Consider the following 20,105-nt stretch of genomic DNA (forward strand, 5'->3'; position numbering starts at 1 on the left):
ATGAAGCCATAGGACGGTGTCGTCATGTGTAGGTCGTTGGGGCAAGTCAGGATGCACACCTTTACGAGCATGGTTGGGTGGAGTACTACAAGAAAGACCTACAAAACCCACACTTCCGATGGCTCGCGAAGGGAGTCGATGCAGAGGAGATCGCAAAGGGCCAAGCATTGCACGCTCAATATGACCAAGGTGATCGTGTGGCTCTTACGCCCATTAACATGTTCAACCGAGTGTACGTACACATGGAGAAATTTGTCGCGGAGAGAGAGGGAATGAGCCTTTCACACACCCTCTTGTGTATGCTCGCCATTGCACGATACTACCTGACTGCAACATGGGTAGTGTCGAAATCTGGCTCGGGAATAGAGCTAGGGCGCACTGTGGTTATCTGGCGATGCATGAAGGAGTAGATCAACGTGATTTTTGACAATATAAGCTACATGAATTCGCAACCCTCCACTACAAGTACACTCCATGTAAAAAGACAATGATGGTTTCATGTTTCTTTCCGCTTGTTGAGATATCTTCTTTCACGACAGTGACACATCAAGGTACAATGAGTCGACTATCTCATGTCAGAGAGGCGGGCAAACCCCCCCCCGGGCCATCTTTTTCCCATCAAAGGCCACCTGCAAAAAGGCAATGCTCAAATTTTTTTTACAAGTCTTGAGCTTGGCAGCCAACGCGAAAGTGAAAGACGTTACGACAAGCGACACACACTAGAGAAGGTTCGAAACAAATTAGTGGATCAAGGGCCACTCCATTACTTTTTCCACATTTTTCCTCTCTTGGGATCTATTTAACATAATATGGCGGAGGGGAGTGCCCTTTACACGTGGCGCAAGCTGCGAGATGAAGGCTAAATGCCAAAAGTGAGAGAAGCTCATGTGCACGTGATAAAGAGAGAGAGAGAGAGAGAGAGAGAGAGAGAGAGAGAGAGAGAGAGAGAGAGGCCGCCTTCAGCGGCCGGCCGTACTCGTTGTTTCCTACGACGTTAAAGCTCTCTTCTTCTTGAAGATTTGTTCAAGGTGCCGATCCCACATGATGGCCCCTAGCCTCTCTGTGGGACGGGGCTCTTAATGTGAAGGGCTGGCTAACGGTCATCCGCATCGATCGCACACCGCTACGGCACCATAAGCATCAAGCAGCTCCTCCCCATAATCATGCGCAATGGGCGATTCTGCTGCAATTTCAGCTTCCACAACGCCTCCTTCATTTTTCGCCTGCTACCTTCTCTGCTCATTAAATCCTCGGTTCAAGGGACGCACATACATCGGGTAAGTTTCCCCATACATTTCCGTCTCACATTGGGGCAGATTTCCAGCTTGTGAGCGCAATTCCCATTTCTTGTTTGAGATCTGTGTTGTGTTCATAATGTTAAATTGAGAAAGGTGTCTTCGAGCATGGATTCCACCGTTTGTGGAGCTGTACAGCTCAATTACATTCACCATTCTTGGGAATAGAGAAAGGATTCTTTGAGCATCGCCTGTTCTTTTCTTATCAAGCTCAGTACCCTCCTCTTCTGCTTAGTATGAGTTAGTGCATATGCGTGCTCGCAAATGTATGGGTATGTCTTTACATACCCGAATTATATGATAGCTTATATGAGTTCAATGCTATTTTCATATAAGTGTCAATTCTGCTTGCAGGTTTACTGTCAACCCAAAGCGTAGAATAAGGCAACACAATGGTGAGATTACTTCTGGGGCAAGGAAAACTCAGAAAAGGCGTCCCTGGGAAATGATTTTGTGCGTGCACGGTTTCCCATCACATGTACATGCATTGCAGGTAATTTTACCAAGGTGTGGCAAATTTCAGTATTGGCTGGTTGGACATTCTGCTTTCTGCTTTTCAGCCTAGGAAATGGTTCAGTGCTTAAGCTTTTATTTGACGACGTGCATGCGTGTGTGAGAGAGAGAGAGAGAGAGAGAGAGAGAGAGAGAGAGAGAGAGAGAGAGAGAGAGATGGTTTGAGGATGCTTATTCTTGCAACGACTGTCACCTAGTTTGAATGGGCTTGGCAACACCCATTGAAATCCATAGCAGTTCGAGAGGCAGCGAGAGAACTCAAACGACGAGGAGCTAAAGGCCAAGTTCTTCTTTTGTTTACAATGTTGAATCTACCAGAATGGAACAGGTTTGCCCACTTTTACATGCAGATTATGTCTAGTATCTATGTTACAAGCAAGAAAGTTAAAATTTATGCATGCGCGTGTGCACACACACACGCATATTGGAAAGAATGCTAACTCTAATCGCTCAAAGATGGCTTCTGAATGATATCCATAGCTGTGACTTTTACCATTCAAGACAACAAAGCTGTGGTTTTTAACTTCAAATGTGCTTCTCCCAAAAGACACCATGTCTCAATGAGCTTAGCCTGCATCTCAAGAATGTTTTTATTGTGATCCATATGAACTGCAAAATCAGGCCTCAATAGGTATGCTACAAGTGTGTTTAAACTAAGGTAGTAACGAAAGCAGTGCTAGACACATCTTTAAGTCTGATAAAGAGTTGTTGGTATCTGCTTGTCCAATCAGTTAGGTATAAGCCGATTGCTGAGCGCCTTGTTAGGAAAGGCATGTTCTTTGGGTTGAGTTCCCTCATAGGAAAGGAACGTTCTTCAAGCTAATAGAATAAAAACAAATGATAAATGGAGGTGAAAACATAGTAATGTGTGCCACATGCACACTGGCTTTGTGTGCACAACCAGCAGAAGATTAAAGACAGAAAAATCCAAAATTCTACTATAGATGCTCCTTTGTTGTAACCGCTGCAATGCTCTGGTACGGTCCAGGAGCGGATGAGCATGCTGATATTTCTGGGCAACTGCATTTTCAACTCCTTGCAGGTGTGAGGGCTACCTTGAAGGAGGTGGAAAATTATTTCTGCTGGCCTCAACTCAATAAGGATGAGGACGAGTTTGTGCACATGTCACAAATGAGTGACATGGCATGCCCGAACTTAGAGTTTGGTTGAGAGGACAACCGAAGGGTTAGGGTTAAAAGCCTAGAGCCACACCCCACACAGCTTTCCCTCTGTTCAAATTTTGATCAGTTATTTGCAGTTTTTTCATTTGTGTTGCTGTAGATCTTTGGCTTGGAGTGTCCAAGTTTATTACAGTGGTATTAGAGCTCAAACCATTCTTCTTCTACGGAAGATCCGATCCCTTTTACCGCAGCACACATGGGTTTCGCAGTGAATCGAGTGAAGAGAGAGTTGTTTCACCCCGACTATGTGACTTCGTGATGATGAACTCAACCCCAAACCTTGTGGGGGACTAGCAGATACCAACGGGACTTCTGACAAAGGCAGGCCTTCCTCCGAGGAATTGGGGGAAGAGCATGGCTGGTTTCCGTCAAGTGAATTTGACAAGATGGAGTTTCAACGTCAATTGCAGGTTGACACCAGTGCTAAGCAACTCATCAAGTACTCCAAAGATGCACAGTATGCAAAGTACTTGAAGAATCATCCACTTGACGAGATTCATTCACGATGGCATGCTACCATACACTCATCTCTCAAGTTGGCCTTGAAGCGGAAAGCAAACCCGAGTGCAGATAAACAAAAATTGTTATTGCAGAAGAATTTGACGATGCTCTTGTGCATAAGGTCAACAAACTGATGAAGACTAAGAAAACTTCTTGGAAGAAGAGCCAATCAACAGACTATCCTGGCTACTTGGGTCGAAAGTCTACTTTTGAGAAAGCTGTTCGTGGATGATCCCAGTTCATCGTCTTCATCATTTGGCAGTTTAGAGAGCTCTTCTTTCTCCGACTCGAGCGAGGACAATTGGAAGCACCGGAGGAACAAGAAAAGCGAGAAAAATAAGAAAAGCGGATCCCACAAAAGTTCTTGAAAGCACCGCAAGCATTTCGATAGTTTGTCAAGGAAATCTCATTCTTTAACAGTTTTCACTCTGATGAGTCATTTTTGTTGCTGTAGATCTTTGGCTTGGAGTGTCCAAGTTTATCTCATCTCTCAAGTTGGCCTTGAAGCGGAAAGCAAACCCGAGTGCAGATAAACAAAAATTGTTCTCGCAGAAGAATTTGACGATGCTCTTGTGCATAAGGTGAACAAACTGATGAAGACTAAGAAAACTTCTTGGAAGAAGAGCTAATCAACAGTTTATCCTGGCTACTTGGGTTGAAAGTCTACTTTTGAGAAAGCAAGCAAATCCAAGAAACCTGTTCGTGGATGATCCCAGTTCATCCTCTTCATCATTTGGCAGTTTAGAGAGCTCTTCTTTCTCCGACTCGAGCGAGGAGGATTGGAAGCACCGGAGGAACAAGAAAAGCGAGAAAAATAAGAAAAGCGGATCCCACAAAAGTTCTTGAAAGCACCGCAAGCATTTCGACAGTTTGTCAAGGAAATCTCATTCTCTGACAGTTTTGACTCTGATGAGTCAATGTATGGAAAGAAGGGAAGACACATACGAAATCTAAATCAATTGAGAGGGTGGGCAAGCACTCAAGTTTGATACCTTTTCAAGCTATCAGGACACAAAAGTTCTCGAAAGCACCGCAAGCATTTCGACAGTTTGTGAAGGAAATCTCATTCTTTGACAGTTTTGACTCTGATGAGTCAATGTATGGAAAGAAAAGAAGACATATACGAAATCTAAATCGAGAGTTTGATACTTTTTCACGCTATCAGGACACCCATTGAGCCCTTGCATTCAGATAGCAGATCAACATCGTCTTTTCAGGTCGTTGTTTCTCACAACACTCCAAAGTACGAAGGGAGGAGTCTTATCTCAAGGGTAATGCCCAAACATGTTAGTCGATCCTACTGTTACGGAAGGAAGCACCTACGATATAGTTGAAATTCATACGCGTCTTCACTTCAACATGACAAAAGGATGTCATCACGGCTTGGCATCATTTGCGGATGACAAAAGAAGATACCTTGGGGAGTTATTGCAAAAGGTTTTGGGATACTTGGGATGATGAATTTGATTGAGAAAACAGTTGCTTTGCATGTTGGTGCCGAACTAGCTTTAATGCTTTCTTATTGATTGGCTTTAATGATTTTTTATTGATTTAAGATTTCGGATTACTGTAGTGAATGATATAGTAGCGGGGAATATCTATTTTTTAAATGGAGGATACATCCTGTTGATTTAATTGTAACTAAGCATGCATAATACTTTAATATTGTATTGATTAATGTCACAAAGTGATGACGTGGCGGACAACAGAAACCATAATTTCTGCCAGAAACCCTAAAATTCCTGCAAACCCTAATTTCTGCCAGAAACCCTAATTTCCGAAAATCGCGGAGGCTTTTTTTTTTTTTTTGGGGAAAATGATGAGCGACGCGAATTTTGCTTTTTTAAAAAAAAAAAGAAGAGAAAAAGACTCTCTAAGAGAGAGAGAACTTATGCTTTTTATTTTAAAAGCTTTTGGGGCTCTGCTTTTGGGCATCCCTTGTAACCTTTAAATTAGTGGTGAGGGCCTCACTTCTCAGAGCATCTGGACGCAGAGTCTGAGAGTGAAACCATAAGCGCTCTCTTGTACTTTGATTTGATTAATATAAAAAGAAATACCGAAAGGGGCGCCAGTCTTTGGGGCCAATATCTCTAGGCACGGAACTCCGCCGGGCCAGTGTACATCTATTGTGATCTGTGATTTGTTTTGAAGTGGTTATTTGGTGCTGTCGCGGTTGATTCTTGACTTGGAGTGTCCAAGTCTGTTACATTAACCTATGAGCACGGCCGATTTCTCTTCTACGGGAAATTTGATCCCCGAATTTTTTTCCGCGGCACCTATGGCTTCAGGCAATGATCAGTCGACTCCCTCTGCATCTTGAGATGCGGGCTGGGATCACAACGAAGATTCTGGCAGAGAGTATGGCCCGCCTCGGCCTACTCAAGCGGAGCAAAGAGAGATGACGCGTCGTCAATTGATTGGCGATGCAACGAAGATGATGCTCAGTTTTGCCAAGGACTCGAAGATGGCAAAATATATGAACCAGACCTCTTTGGAAGAGGTACAGATGGAGTGGCAGAGAACCACACCACCACTCCCGAAACCCGCTCTCAAGAAACCTTCTGCCTCCAAGAATATACGGAGAAGGAACTGGAGAATGTGGTTGATGCACGGATTGCTCAGCTTTTTGACGCGCAAAAGAAAGCCAGAAAGCACCGCAAAAAAAAAGCAGAAGAAAAGCGCTGACTTCCCGGGATATTTGGGTCGTCAATCGACTTTTGACAAGGCAAAGAAACAGAAGAAGCGTGTTCGATTTGAAGGAGTACCCAGTTCTTCTTCTTCTGACAGTTCTTCTAGCTCTTCAGATTCGAGCGAAGAAGACAGAAAAGGTAAAAAGCAAAGCAAGAAACAAAGCTTCGGAAAGGGCAAGAAAAAGGCAAAGAAGGCTACATCTCGCCCAGAGACTGACAGTTCTATTGAGGACTCGTCTACAAACAGCTCAGATTCCATTGATGGAAACTTTTATGTGAACAAGAAGAATTTTTACAAAGCCAACCAGTATGACTTTCTCGAAGATGAAAGCAAGAAAGTTCGAGAGTTTAAGGAAGGTGGCGACTCGATCAAGTTTGATACTTTTTCAGGATACTCGGATGCTTCGAAGGCTTTGTCTTTTTTCAGCAGTTTGACATCGCTTTCGCGGGAGGACGCTATTCAGAGCACTCCAAGATTCGGAGAGCTGCCTCTTACTTTAAGGGGAATGCTCGTACTTGGTGGTCCACGCTTATTAAGCAAGACTGTGCCAGTTACATGGCTGAAATTCAAGAGGCTTTTTATTTCTTCTTGGTTGACTCAAGAGTTTGAGCGAGATATACGAGCTGCTTGGAACCATCTCCGGATGACCAAGAGCGATATAGTGAATTCTTATTGTGAAAGATTCTGGAGCTCTTTTCTACCCGCCTCTTCATTCAAGAAGATCTCGTTCAGAGAATAGATTGAGCGGTTTACCTTGGGTCTACCTACAGAGATCCGAGATCACTGCTTGGAACAGAAGTCAGCTTCTATTCAGGAGTTGATGAGTCATGCGAAGCGGGGCTTTGCCATTCACTCTGGAAGTTTGACCTACCCCACAGATAAGGCCATGACACAACGAGCCGAACAGACTTCTGGGAATGGAAGTAGAAAGAAACTGGGAATGGAAGTAGAAAGAAAAAGAGCAACCCAGAGAAAAAAAGATGCACGACCCAAGCTTACTCCTGAGGAGAGAGCTCGCTTCATCAGAGAGGGGAAGTGCTTTGGATGTGGGGAACATGGACATATCTCCGCGAAGTGCTCTAAAAAGGCACAGAAAGAACAGAATGATAAAGATGACCACAGGTCTGAGAGTTAGAGAGCAGTTGAGGAATGTGGCAGAAAAGGCAGATAGAAAAGCAGAACTGGTACCACATGGCGTGGGACTTGCACCGAATCAAATGAATGAAAGTACAAACTTTGTCGCTTTTTGGGGCAAAGTGAAGGATCAGGAAGCTCTTTTGAAGGAGCCAAGGCAAACTTCTTTTCACTTGGAATTGGCGGCTCGATTTGGAATTATGCCCGACAGACTGACGCCACAGGCGGAGGTAGTTCGACTGGCACCCGGATGGGATGTTGCCATTACACTGAGCATTGGCAAACTTCGTTTGCAATGACAGGGGTGTTCAGCGCACGCGAGTGACGTTCTACTCAGGATCCCTTGGTACCACAAGAACTATGCCGTGGTTGACTACCGGCCGAGAAAGCGACTTTGATAAATGAAAGGCTTAGAGATTGTACTTAATGAACTTCAGTTTCTTACTCATTCTTTTGGAAGAGAACTGAACGATGGATAAAGGTTGAATATGTTTTGACCTAATCAAAAGAACGCCAAGATTTTTCTCCACACTCATGCCGATTGCTTTTCAGAGGGCCTGAAGATCAAGCCATTGATCTGATACCTGGAAGCATGCCAGCGAATCGGCCACCTTACCGTGTGAGTCGAGTACAGAATGAATAGATTATGAACCCAGTGAAAGAGCTCTTGGAAAAGGGTCTTGTCCAACCTAGTACTTCACCGTATTGCTCTCCAGTGTTGTTGGTTTTGAAGAAAGACGGATCTTGGAGAATGTGCATCGATTATAGCACTCTCAACGAAATCACCATCAAGAACAGATTTCCGATTCCTAGGATCGATGATGTACTCGACAAGTTACAGGGATCCTCGTGCTTTAGCAGGATTGACTTGAAGAGAGGATATCATCAGATCAGGATAGCGACAGGAGATGTCTACAAGACTGCTTTTCGGATGACTTTTGGGTTATTTGAGTTTTTGGTGATGCCTTTTGGCTTAACCAATGCTCCTGCGACATTTAACCGGATGATGGACAGGATTTTTCGAGAGTACAGGCTATTTGTTGGCACTTTCTTTGATGACATCGTTGTTTTCTCCAAGAATGAGGCAGAACACAGAGATCATCTGCTTCAAGTCTTTCAGGCATTACGAGATTATACGTTAGTGATTAATGCAGAAAGAAAAGTGAATTTATCCTACCAGAGATACACTTTTTTGGGACACATTGTGTCAGCAGCAGCAGGAGTGCAAATGGACCCAGCCAAGATAGAGACTATCCGTGATTGGCCCGATTTGAGGAATGTCCATGAAGTTAGAAGCTTCTTGGGACTGTGTTTGTACTACAGGCGGTTCATACGAAAGTTTGCAGAGGTTGCTTCCCCTTTGCATACCTTGACACAAAAAGGAGTACCTTTTTCGTGGGGACCCACAAAGGTGACTGCCTTTCGGACATTGAAAGAGAAATTGACTACGGGACCTATTTTGACTTTGCCGGACTTGTAGAAGTCATTTGAAGTATATTGTGATGCTTGTGGTCGTAGTCTGGGTGCGGTTTTGATGCAAGAAGGGCATGTCATAGCTTACGAGAGCCGTTTGTTCTCTAGGCCGGAGATGACAACACAGTTCTATGAGAAAGAGCTTTTGGCGGTTATCCATGCTCTTACTCAGTGGCGGCAGTACCTACTCGGAGCGGATTTTACTGTCTTTACAGACCACAGCAGCAGCTTTCGGAAAAGCTGATGCGGTGGGCGAACATCTTGTCACAGTTCCACTTCCAGATTGTCCATGTGCAAGGACAGAAGAATGTGGTGGCAGATGCTTTGTCTCGGAAACCGTTGGTTCTAGCTATTTCTGCGATACATCATAGGAGCTTCGAGGATATGGTCGATCAGTATGCCACAGATACAGATTTTGCAGATATTTTCACACGGATACGGGATGGGGAGACAATAGTTGGATACTCCCTTCGGAAAGGCTACTTGATGAAAAAGACTATGTTGTACGTTACATAGCCGTTGAGGGAAAAGGTTATGACAGAATGCCACTGTCCACCTTTTACGGGTCACCGCGGCATTGCTACCACCATGAAGGGGGTAGAGAAATACTTCTTTGGGCCGAGACTCAAAAAGGATGTGGAAGAGTTTGTGCGCAGTTGCTTGGTATGCCAGAAGGTCAAGTTTGACAGGCATAAGGCACAGGGATTGTTACAGCCTTTACCCGTACCCACCCACCCCTGGGAAAGTATTGCAATGGATTTCATTTTTGATCTCCCAAGAACACAGAATGATCACGATGATTTTCCGATTACATGGCACGTCTGAGACGATTGTCTCCGACAGAGACCCCAGATTTATGAGTTTGTTTTGGAAGACAATTTGGGAGAACATTGGCACGCAATTGCAGTTCTCGTCATCGTTCCACTTGCAGACTGACAGGCAATTTGAGATTGCCAATTCAGTGATTTTAGATTTATTGAAGTCTTGTATCTCGGATGAGAAGACTCAATGGGAAAAGAACCTATCTTTGGTGGAATTTGCCTACAGTAACACGATACACTCTTCGACGGGGAAGACGCCATGTGAGATTGTTGAAAGTGCTGCGAAGGTTCCATCCTTCCTGAGCACGAAAGATTAGATATTGGAAGCGGATGAATATTTGCGAGATTTGGATACGGCTTTTGCCAAGGTTCGCGAGACTTTGCAGAAGTCTCAAGAACGACAGAAAAAGGCAGCGGATCGCCATCGTCGCGACTTGAAACTGAAGGAGGATGATTGGGTGCTCTTACTTTTGAGAAGGCACGCCTAAGAAAGAAAAAGGGAAAGGAGAGGCTTTTTCCAAAGCTTAGTATGTGATACTACGGACCTTTCCAGATTATTGAAAAGATGAATGATGTCTCCTTCCGATTGAAACTGCCAGATACTTGGAGGATTCACAATGCATTGCATGTGAGTCTCTTGAACCCTGTTAAGGGTGATGTGCTTGATGATGGGGAGCGTGATGAGCAACCTGCAGTGGAAGAAAACGAGATCCTTGTTCCTGAACAGATTTTGGCACATAATGATACGAAGAAAGGTAAAGTCCGAAGGCGGTTCTTGGTTTAGTTCAAGAACTTTCCTGCATTTGATGCGAAGTGGATGGAGGAGGAGGACCTAGCAGATACTCCTCGGATTGTGAAACTTTACCTCGATGTTTTGGTTTAGCATAGTCTACTCCAAACGGAACCCAAAAACTCAGCTTGGCCGAAGCTTGGCCGAAGATCTGGTCCAGTGGGATGCACAAGAGGGGAGTTACTCCGCTCCTTTGTCAACAGATGCCTCGATTTTGATACTAAAGTCACTGATTTCTCTTTGAGCTTCAGGGATACTGAGAGCTGACAGTATTCTGCTGGATGACTTTATGAAATGGAATTCCTGATTATGATACTGATTTGTTCTTGACTTCTTGTGAGTGCAGGAACTGATAGACGAAATGACTGCAGCATTTTGGTCTGATTGATCTCGAATAGACATGGTTGCAATAGGGGTTAGTCAATCGGACATCGATGAGGTCCCGATTGGACCTAGATGTGATTGCTAGCTACATTGCCGATAAATCATGGTCTAAGATCCGAATGAATGTTGAATGTCATGTGATGTCCTGTGATGTCTGGTGATGTCCTGTGATGTCGTGTGATGTGACTGTCGATTGCGTACATGTGCTAGATGTGTGTTCCTAGTACGTAGGTACTAACAGTCAGTGTTTGCTAAGACGGATTATGGCTTTTGTCGGTTTTGCAGGCGTAATCGCGGTCGATTACAATGCTTTCAAGAGGGGGGTATGTCACAAAGTGATGACGTGGCGGACAGCAAAAACCCTAATTTCCGGAAATCGCGGAGGTTTTTTTTTTTGTTTTTTTTTTGGGAAAATGATGAGCGATGCGAATTTTGCTTTTTAAAAAAAAAAGAAGAGAAAAAGACTCTCTAAGAGAGAGAGAGAATTGATGCTTTTTATTTTAAAAGCTTTTGGGCATCCCTTGTAACCTTTAAATTAGTGGTGAGGGCCTCACTTCTTAGAGCATCTGGACGCAGAGTCTGAGAATGAAACCCTAACCGCTCTCTTGTACTTTGATTTGATTAATATAAAAAGAAATACCGAAAGGGGCGCCAATCTTTGGGGCCAATATCTCTAGGCACGGAACTCCGCCGGGCCAGTGTACATCTATTGTGATCTGTGATTTGTTTTGAAGTGGTTATTTGGTGCTGTCGCGGTTGATTCTTGACTTGGAGTGTCCAAGTCTGTTACATTAATCTATGAGCACGGCCGATTTCTCTTCTACGGGAAATTTGATCTTGTTCTCCCAAACTTGGTAAATTGGCCAAAAAGTGCCACTTGGCACTCATACATGCAATTTCCCCGCATTGGGCTTCCTACTTAAAAACCTCTCAATCGGCGCATCAGTTGACTTTGCAGCAGAGTAATAAAATGTTCCCCTTGTCATTCTGAAGCTAATGACGCAAATCGATTTCATGGCCCAAAATAGCAGTTCCCTAAATTTTAGGAGATGCTCCCGTTGGGCTCCCACTGGTCTTCTGACCATCTATCCCCATTGGGACCGCATCCAAAAGTGCAATGTGGCCCAACTGTCGGATACTTTCTGTTGGTGATCGCACCTTGACTTTATGCCTTTATTGAGGTCACTTCCTAGTATCCACCAACTTGCTGAGTGCGACGGGGCGACCTATATGATCTTACTCTGAGCCTAGACATCCTCTTACTATACAAATTCCAGTGCCGACTACTTCTCGGTTGTGGGTGAAACTACCATTCACGTTGGCCATACAATGTCCGACCGTTTGCTATTTCAAGAAGAGGGTCTCAAAAATAAAACAAAACCCATTGGAAAGAAACCAACAACTAAAGTTAGCAGCTGCCACGTCCTCGTGACATAGTTGACAGCTGCCACGTCCCGGTGACACGTACCTGAAGGGGATTAGCAATTAGCTAATCCGGTTCCTGTACAGAAGGCTCTTGCCTTGGCAAATGCGCATAAAACCCAGAATTGTACATGGTCATCTAAGAAGCCCAACTTGTGGGGCAATACCATATGTGCAAGGAGAGAGATGAGCGAGAGCACACATAGACACACACACACACTGAGGAGCACTTGTAAAAATCAGTTTCCAGCCTCATTTTTGGGCGCCTCCTCTTGGATGAGACTTTCTGGAGCATGGTTGCTCTCCTACTGCCATGTGTCCAATTTTCTCTTTGGTTTAATTCCTAGTACCAACCAACTTATAAGTGTAGCGAGGGGCCTAAATGACTTTGAACTGAGCCTAGACACCCTTTTACTGCTTAGATTCGAGTGCTGATTGGCCCGACCATCTCGTGGCGACCTGCCATTCTCGTCTGCGGGTGAAACTATGGGCCGTCGGCCTTTTCACACTGGCCATACAATGTTTGGCCATTTGTGACTTCAAAAAGAGGGTCCCAAAAATTAAACAAAGGCTATAACCCAAAGGCCTCAAGGTAAAGCTGCAATACATTCGGTGACTGTAGCAGTTCACACTCTTCCATCCACTTTGCTTCCATAGGTGGATAGTTCCTGAACTTGACACACATTGAGGAGCACTTGTAAAATTCAGTCTGTAGCCTCATTTTTGGTCGCCCCCTCTTGGATGAGACTTTCTGGAGCATGTGTTGACCTGCAGGTCGCTCTCCTACTGCCATGTGTCCAATTTTCTCTTTTTGGTTTAATTCCTAGTACCAACCAACTTATAAGTGTAGCGAGGGGCTTAAATGACTTTGAACTGAGCCTAGACACCCATTTACTGCTTAGATTCCAGTGCCGATTGGCCTGACCATCTCGTGGCGACCTGCCATTCTCGTCTGCGGGTGAAACTCTGGGCCGTCGGCCTTTTCACACTGGCCATACAATGTTTGGCCATTTGTGACTTCAAAAAGAGGGTCCCAAAAATTAAGTAAAGGTTGTAACCCAAAGGCCTCAAGGTAAAGCTGCAATACATTCGGTGACTGTAGCAGTTCACACTCTTCCATCCACTTTGCTTCCATAGGTGGATAGTTCCTGAACTTCACCAAATAGCGTCTTGCAACCTGTCCCTTAACTTTTCTTTCTTTTGGCTTGTGCTCCAAAAGACTCTGCTGAATCTTCAACTTTCTCTTCTCTTTCAGACTCTTGGGAAGTTTCAGGAGCTGCTTTTGCAAAGGACCTCTTTGCTCGTCTTTTCTTTGACGTACCCCCTTTCGCGTTGCCGTGAAACCCACTGTCTTCTCCCTTCAACAAGGTATGTACCAGTGTTGGCAACTTCCATAAGCTGAGTAAGGGTAGCCATTTTGTTCTTTGTACAATAATTTCTAAGCCCTTTAGGCAACCCACAACAATACTTCTCAATCTGCTCTGTCAGTGGCACAAACCTGTAGGAGGTTATTGAGAGAAACACTTTACACAACCTCCGATTGTACTCTTGTAGGCTCTTGTTAGTAGCCGCAGTGAGTTCGTGCCAATCCGTCATGTCGTCCACTGTGTGAGCGCATTGTCTTTCAAGAAAGTGGCAGCTTTCCTGACCTCAGAGGCCTCTGTAAAATTCCCTCCTGCATAAGCTGTATCAAACTGCTAGAGGAAAGTAACAGCCTTTGCCTTATCCAACCGCTGAAAGTGCCAAACTTTACAGCTGCACCACCTTCTTTGTAAGCTTGTGGCTTTTCCAGTGCCCCAAAATTGTCATAAGGAATTATCTGCAACATGGGCATTGTAGTAGGGGTCATCGGCATTCCTTGGCCATTGACATTCCGCATCGTAAGTGCCATATCTGGCTGCTGTCTAGAAAAACCAGCCATGCCAAAATTGCCCTGTGGCACCCCAAACTGGCCCTGATTGCTTTGAAAGCCTTGCTACATGCCGATATTACCATACATGGAGTTTGGCATCATGCCTTGCATACCCCCAAACACTGTTCTTGGCATATATTTCTGGTTTCCAGGCGCATAACCAGCCATATTTTGGAACACAGATCCACCCCCAAAATACTCAAGATGTACCGTGGGTGGTGGAAAAACCTGTTGCATAGCATGGAAATTAGTTCCCTATCCATTTAATGTAGCATGCGAACTCTAAAAGGTGGCGGGCTGAACTGGCAAAGCATGTGGAATAGGCGTGCTAACCACTTGTTCATGGACAAAAGGACTCCGCAACATGTGAGTGCTCCCCGCCCTGCTGGGACGCACAAGGGACCTGGGCTTGAGCCTCAATAGACTCTACTGCATGAGACGGTTGCCTTGTTTGCTGTGACACTGGCGACGCTTGCAGATATTCCATAAACCTAAGATTGTGCACGAACGAGAGAACACATTCACAGTAGCAACCAACTGTGTTTTGAACGGATCCTCGTCTAGTTGCCCAGTCATGATCTTGTGGAGCATTCAAATCAACAAAAGGTACAGACAAGGGTTGTTGTGAACTCTCGCCAACCTCGAACACTGGAGGAATAGCCTGTCTGTCTTGTGAAGAGGAACCCTGTTCTGTGGCGTCGTTTGTCTTGTCAGCCATAGTGTAATTCCGAGTTCCTCTTCTCTGTCTTCACTAAAAAACCAACCGAGGCTCACTTCTTAAGGAAAAAGTGATTCTATCCCGGCAATGGAACCATGAAACCGGCTCGTAGGGCGGTACTTTGGCTTTCACCCGAAACTTTACTTTACCTGAGGTTTAGGACACAAAGGAACTTAACGAATAAACCTGTGATTGGAATTCAACACTTCAAGACATTTCACGACTTTGTAGCTAGAGTGCTCCCAAGCAGACAACGACACCGTGTAGGCCCCAAAGACCGGCGCCCTTTTTGGTATTTCTTTATTCTTGTCAAACTTGAGAAAACCTGTAAACAAACTTCTACATAAACCTGTGATTGGAATTCAACACTTCAAGACATTTCACGACTTTGTAGCTAGAGTGCTCCCAAGCAGACAACGACACCCTGTAGGCCCCAAAGACCGGTGCCCTTTTTGGTATTTCTTTATTCTTGTCAAACTTGAGAAAACCTGTAAACAAACTTCTACAAGCTGTCCCACTTTTATCGGGCTGAAATTCCTCTACTCTACCCCGATTTCGGCAACATGACCTCGCCCTGAAGACCGGCGCCCTTTTTGGTATTTCTTTTTTCTTGTCAAACTTGAGAAAACCTGTAAACAAACTTCTACAAGCTGTCCCACTTTTATCGGGCTGAAATTCCTCTACTCTACCCTGATTTCGGCAACATAACCTCAGTAGAAGTTTCCACGAACAAAATCTCAAGTACACGGTGACTTTCCATGCACTTTAGAGCACTTTACAAAACCTGGCAAGAAATTACAGTACGCTGAATTCTCTGTTTTGCCTCCGCTTCGCGTGCCGATCACTTCTCTGTGGTTAGCCTTGGAGCTCTCGCACTTGTAGGGTCACTTGCCCCTTGAATAAGATGAGATTCCTCGTGGGAAATCTCTCTAAATTTTCCTGTACAAGCACCCAATGCTTTCCCGAGTCTCCCCTGGCAAATAAACGATCCGAGCGCTTTCACTTAACCCTCACCAAGCTGTCCAAACCTGTCCATGGCTGTAATTGCAGGTGTTTGACCCAATTTCGCGAACTTAATGGCACAAAAATGCCTGTAGGTCAAAAGTACATGTCAAAAGACACTTTCCATTGCGGTATGGAAGCTTTCCAGTGAGCTGCAAGTCAATTTCAGCATGCTGTTATTCCCTGTTTTGTTACTGTCAGGTGCCCAAAGCCCTGTTTAAGCATCACACGGCTTCCCGAGGCTCCCCTGACGATGTCCCGTAGTTTAGGTGCAAAACCCTAAGCCTGCAGTAAAACACAACAGGCTGTCATTTTCTGTTTTGGATCGTTTTTGGTGGAGCAAATGCCTCTACGCGTGTGTCAGACGCTCCCGCACGCAATGGGACAGTTCCCTTGTAAATTGAACGAGTTTTCATGCGACAAAACTCTTCGTTTTCGCATTCCTTTGCGATGGAACTTTGCGTACGTGAAGGGGATTAGCAATTAGCTAATCCGGTTCCTGTACAAAAGGCTCTTGCCTTGGAACGTGCATAAAACCCATGAATTGAACATGGTCATCTGAGAAGCCCAACTGGTGGGGCATTACCATATGTGCAAAAGGGGGGAGAGAGATGAGCGAGAGCAAATCATCGTGCTGCATGAGACAAGGGAGAAGGCAAGCTTTCCATTAAAGCTGTGATCACTTGCACACACTACTCACACACACACAGTGAGGAGCACTTGTAAAAATCAGCCTCCAGCCTCATTTTTGGGCGCCCCCTCTTGGATGAGACCTTCTGGAGCATGTGTTGACCTGCAGGTTGTTCTCCTACTGTCATGTGTTGTGTTTGCTCCTTTTGGTTTAATTCTTAGTACCAACTAACCTTTAAGTGTAGCGAGGGGCCTAAATGACTTTGAACTGAGCCTAGACACCCTTTTACTACTTGGATTCCAGTGCCGATTGGCACGAGTATCTCGTGACGACTTGCCCTTCCCGTCTACAGGTGAAACTCTGGGCCGTTTGCCGTTTCACATTGGCCATACAATGTCCGGCCATTTGCAGCTTCAAAAAGAGGGTCCCAAAAATTAAAGAAAAATCATCGGAAAGAAACCAACAACTAAGGTTAGCAGTTGCCACGTCCTCGTGACAGACGACCTCTTAAATAAAAGATAGTGCCCTTTTGCGAAAATTTTTAATAAACTGTATATAATATGGCAGTGATCATCTTGGTTCTTTATGCTGTCTGGTTCTCAATGGTTAAAGCTTGATGATTGGGTATCTCGGGTTCAATTAAAAACTAGAGGAACCGCCTTCGCTATCTATTGAGGATCATTTAGTGTAATTCATTACTGGTTTTTTCAAAAAACATAGGAGAAAGATTATATTGACTTGTAACCTCCCCTTGGAAACTAGATACTTTCTGCCTTTTAACAGTATATAGAGTTTGCCTCTAAACTTTTGATTCACTCTACCTCGAGGGTGTTTAGATTGACTTTTTTGATACACTCACGCCCTTGGGGGTAATACTTGGGATGGTTGGCTAGTTTTGGTCTTCATAGGTTGTGGTACTAAAGGATTTCGATCTGGTAGCTCGGATTATAACTTCGAGTTGGGACTTTGGCGTGTACTGATCTTTTGAATATTACCGGTCTCCCTTGCCTGCTGATACAAATAGGCATTATGGGTTTTGTTTCCGAGCTATGACTGACTGCTTTGATCATAGGTAATTACTAGTAATTTTGGCTTAGATTTTACTGATGGTTGGAGCATACCTTTTTAGTTGATCCTAGGAATCTAAACTCTGATATCTTTGCTTAATTCTGACCCTTTGCTACTAGGAATCTCGACTAATTCTCTAACTAGGTCTGGTCTTTCTTTTTTTGGGGATTTTGCAGACCATGGCTAGTGCTTGGTTTGTCTCTTACCTTAGTTACATTGGTGTAAATACCAGATCAAATGGGTCTTACTTTCACCCTTTACTTTTGCATTTTAGATGTTTTGCAAGGTTTTTTGACTTTTCTGAAGTGGTGGAGGTCTGATCAGTTTATGGCATGCTTAAGGATTCAAAAGTTTGTGCAGCGACACGCACAAGCGCGCGCGCGCGCACACACACACACACACACACACACACACACACACACATGCGTCGGTACTTTCCATCAATGTGGATCATCCCAGTTGTATAGCAGTTTGATTCAATTGTCTTACACTCGCAAAGACCATTATGTATTCCCTTTGGTCAGCCGGTCAGGCTACCAGAGCTTTTTATTGAGAGAGAGAGAGAGAGAGAGAGAGAGAGAGAGAGAGAGAGAGAGAGAGAGAGAGATTAATGGTCCGTGTCTGCATTTGTTGACAGTATGAATCTTGTTGTCAACTTTTTCTCAACGAAGCATCAAACACTGACAAAAGGCTGCCCCGCTCTGCCACTTCAGATGCATGTCAAGGTTGGCCCCTGTGATGACCTTCCTTGCTACACATTTCCACATTCAGAGTTGTCTGACTCTGATCGTTCTGAAAGTGAGTCAGATGAAGATTTGCCTGAAGTTCAATGCAAGGGAACCATCATAAACACAAGTGTTGCACCGGTTGTCTCTTCTCTGTGGTCTGCTGCATACAATGAAGATTCGCCTGCTGTCCAAAATAAGGGAGACACGAGTGTGGTAGATGTCTCTCCTCTGCAGTGTTCCACATATGATGAAGATTTGTTTGCTGTCCAAGCCCAAAATAAGGGAAACACAAGTGCTGTGTTGGATGTGTCTAATTCGCGTCCTCTTGAAGATGAAGCCTTGCTGGCTTCCCAAAGCAATGCTGAGGCTGCATTCAGGAACTCAGGCATTGTGTGGGATGTCTCTCCTTTACGGTCTCTCTCCGGAGATGATGCTCACACCGTCTTCAGGGAGGTGTCACCAAGGACGCCCCCTGCATGTTGGACGCTGCCTGCAGTCTCAGCTGAGAAAGACAACGATTCCAGCAAAAAGCTTTCTGTTCCTACCTTGGATGCCATCTCACCAAGGACGTCACCTGCATGTTGGACGCTGCCTGCAGTCTCGGCTGAGAAAGACAATGATTCCAGCAAAAAGATTTCTACTTCTATCTGGGATAACTCTCAGTTTACTCCATTATGGACTCCTTCTCCTCTACCTGTTGAAGAGGATGGTGTAGGGAGCGTAAGAAATGCTGATGCCTTGCCTTTCAAGCTTATGCAGATGAACAGCTCGTTCGGCCTCTCCCCCTTATCATGCTTCCCTGTTTCAAAACCCACAGGTGTCTCTGTCAAGGCTGGTTTACTGCAGGCAATGGCTGGGGGTAGCTGCAATGCAGTGGAGATTATTGACCTTACAGATTCACCTGCTTATGAATCATATCAAATAAAGAGATTTACCTATGTGTAGACATTCATCTGCTTATGAATCATATCAAATAAAGAGATTTACCTATGTGTAGACATTCTTCTATACATTTTTTACAAACCTCAGCTCTTCACCTTCTTACAAACCATAGGCAATAAAGATATACACTTCTCATGTAAATTTCTAACATGAATGCTAAGTAAGAAGAGCTTGATCCATTCATTCTCCTTGTTAGGGCCCATAATCTGCTACTGTGCTCTTTATTGGTTTGTTCGACTGTTTGGGTGGCATCAAAGGCACTGTTTCTGTTATGTAGGACAATGACATGCAGGGATTTTGGGCAAAGGGCAAGGAAAATCTTGTTATTCAAGAATTGTTTCTTCAAGGTGGAGCGACGATCGTGCCAGGCTGAAGTTTAAACCTCCTTCAAGAGCATTTGAGCAGACTGGGGACAGCATTCCATAGCTGTTTGGCCAATTCAATTGTTAAACAGCCTTTGGCGAGTAAGATTATTCGCCTTTATACTTCAAATCTGTTCAGTTTCCTTTGTTGAGAAGGTGGTTCAGAAAATGATATTTATGTTCGGAGCCCTTGGCTAGTAAGATTATTTGCCTTTATACTTCAAATTTGTACAGTTTCCCAGAAGTTGGCTTAGAAAAAGGTCATTGTGGTAGGGAGCTTTACAAGATGCGTGGTAAGATACAGAAAAGTCATAGAGTTGTCATGCCCCTTCGCTCATAGATGCTTTGGAAAGCAAATGGGTTGCCTCCTTGATCTTGTACATTGGCAGAGAATCTAATTGCAATGATTGCAGTTAATCACTTGTCAATTGCATCTTTCCTCTAATTATGTATCTGGCAATAGCCCAAACATAAGGGAGTCATTAATTGAAAGTCAAATCATGATTCGATATTGTTTTGTAAGCTACCAATGCATTG

General features: G+C 44.4%; 1 protein-coding gene across 2 annotated transcripts; it reads left to right on the forward strand.

Annotated features, from left to right (window-relative positions):
- The first annotated feature begins 1,047 nt into the window (after positions 1–1,047).
- LOC147461992 (Excinuclease ABC, C subunit, N-terminal) lies at positions 1,048–19,387 on the forward strand. 2 transcript variants are annotated; one of them, XM_086509458.1, is made up of 5 exons: positions 1,146–1,277; positions 1,392–1,567; positions 1,650–1,788; positions 2,006–2,136; positions 18,174–19,387. In XM_086509458.1, exons 2-5 carry the CDS (start codon positions 1,560–1,562, stop codon positions 19,207–19,209), a joined length of 1,314 nt encoding a protein of 437 aa, XP_086365584.1. In that variant the 5' UTR covers positions 1,146–1,277; positions 1,392–1,559; the 3' UTR covers positions 19,210–19,387. The 2 variants fall into 2 exon arrangements, with proteins under 2 accessions (XP_086365583.1, XP_086365584.1); XM_086509457.1 differs by lacking the exon at positions 1,392–1,567 and having other exon boundaries at positions 1,048–1,277.
- Positions 19,388–20,105: the final 718 nt, after the last annotated feature.

The sequence above is a fragment of the Adiantum capillus-veneris genome, chromosome 3, assembly GCF_014529385.1.
Source record: "Adiantum capillus-veneris isolate H3 chromosome 3, ASM1452938v2, whole genome shotgun sequence".
Lineage (NCBI taxonomy): Eukaryota > Viridiplantae > Streptophyta > Polypodiopsida > Polypodiales > Pteridaceae > Adiantum > Adiantum capillus-veneris.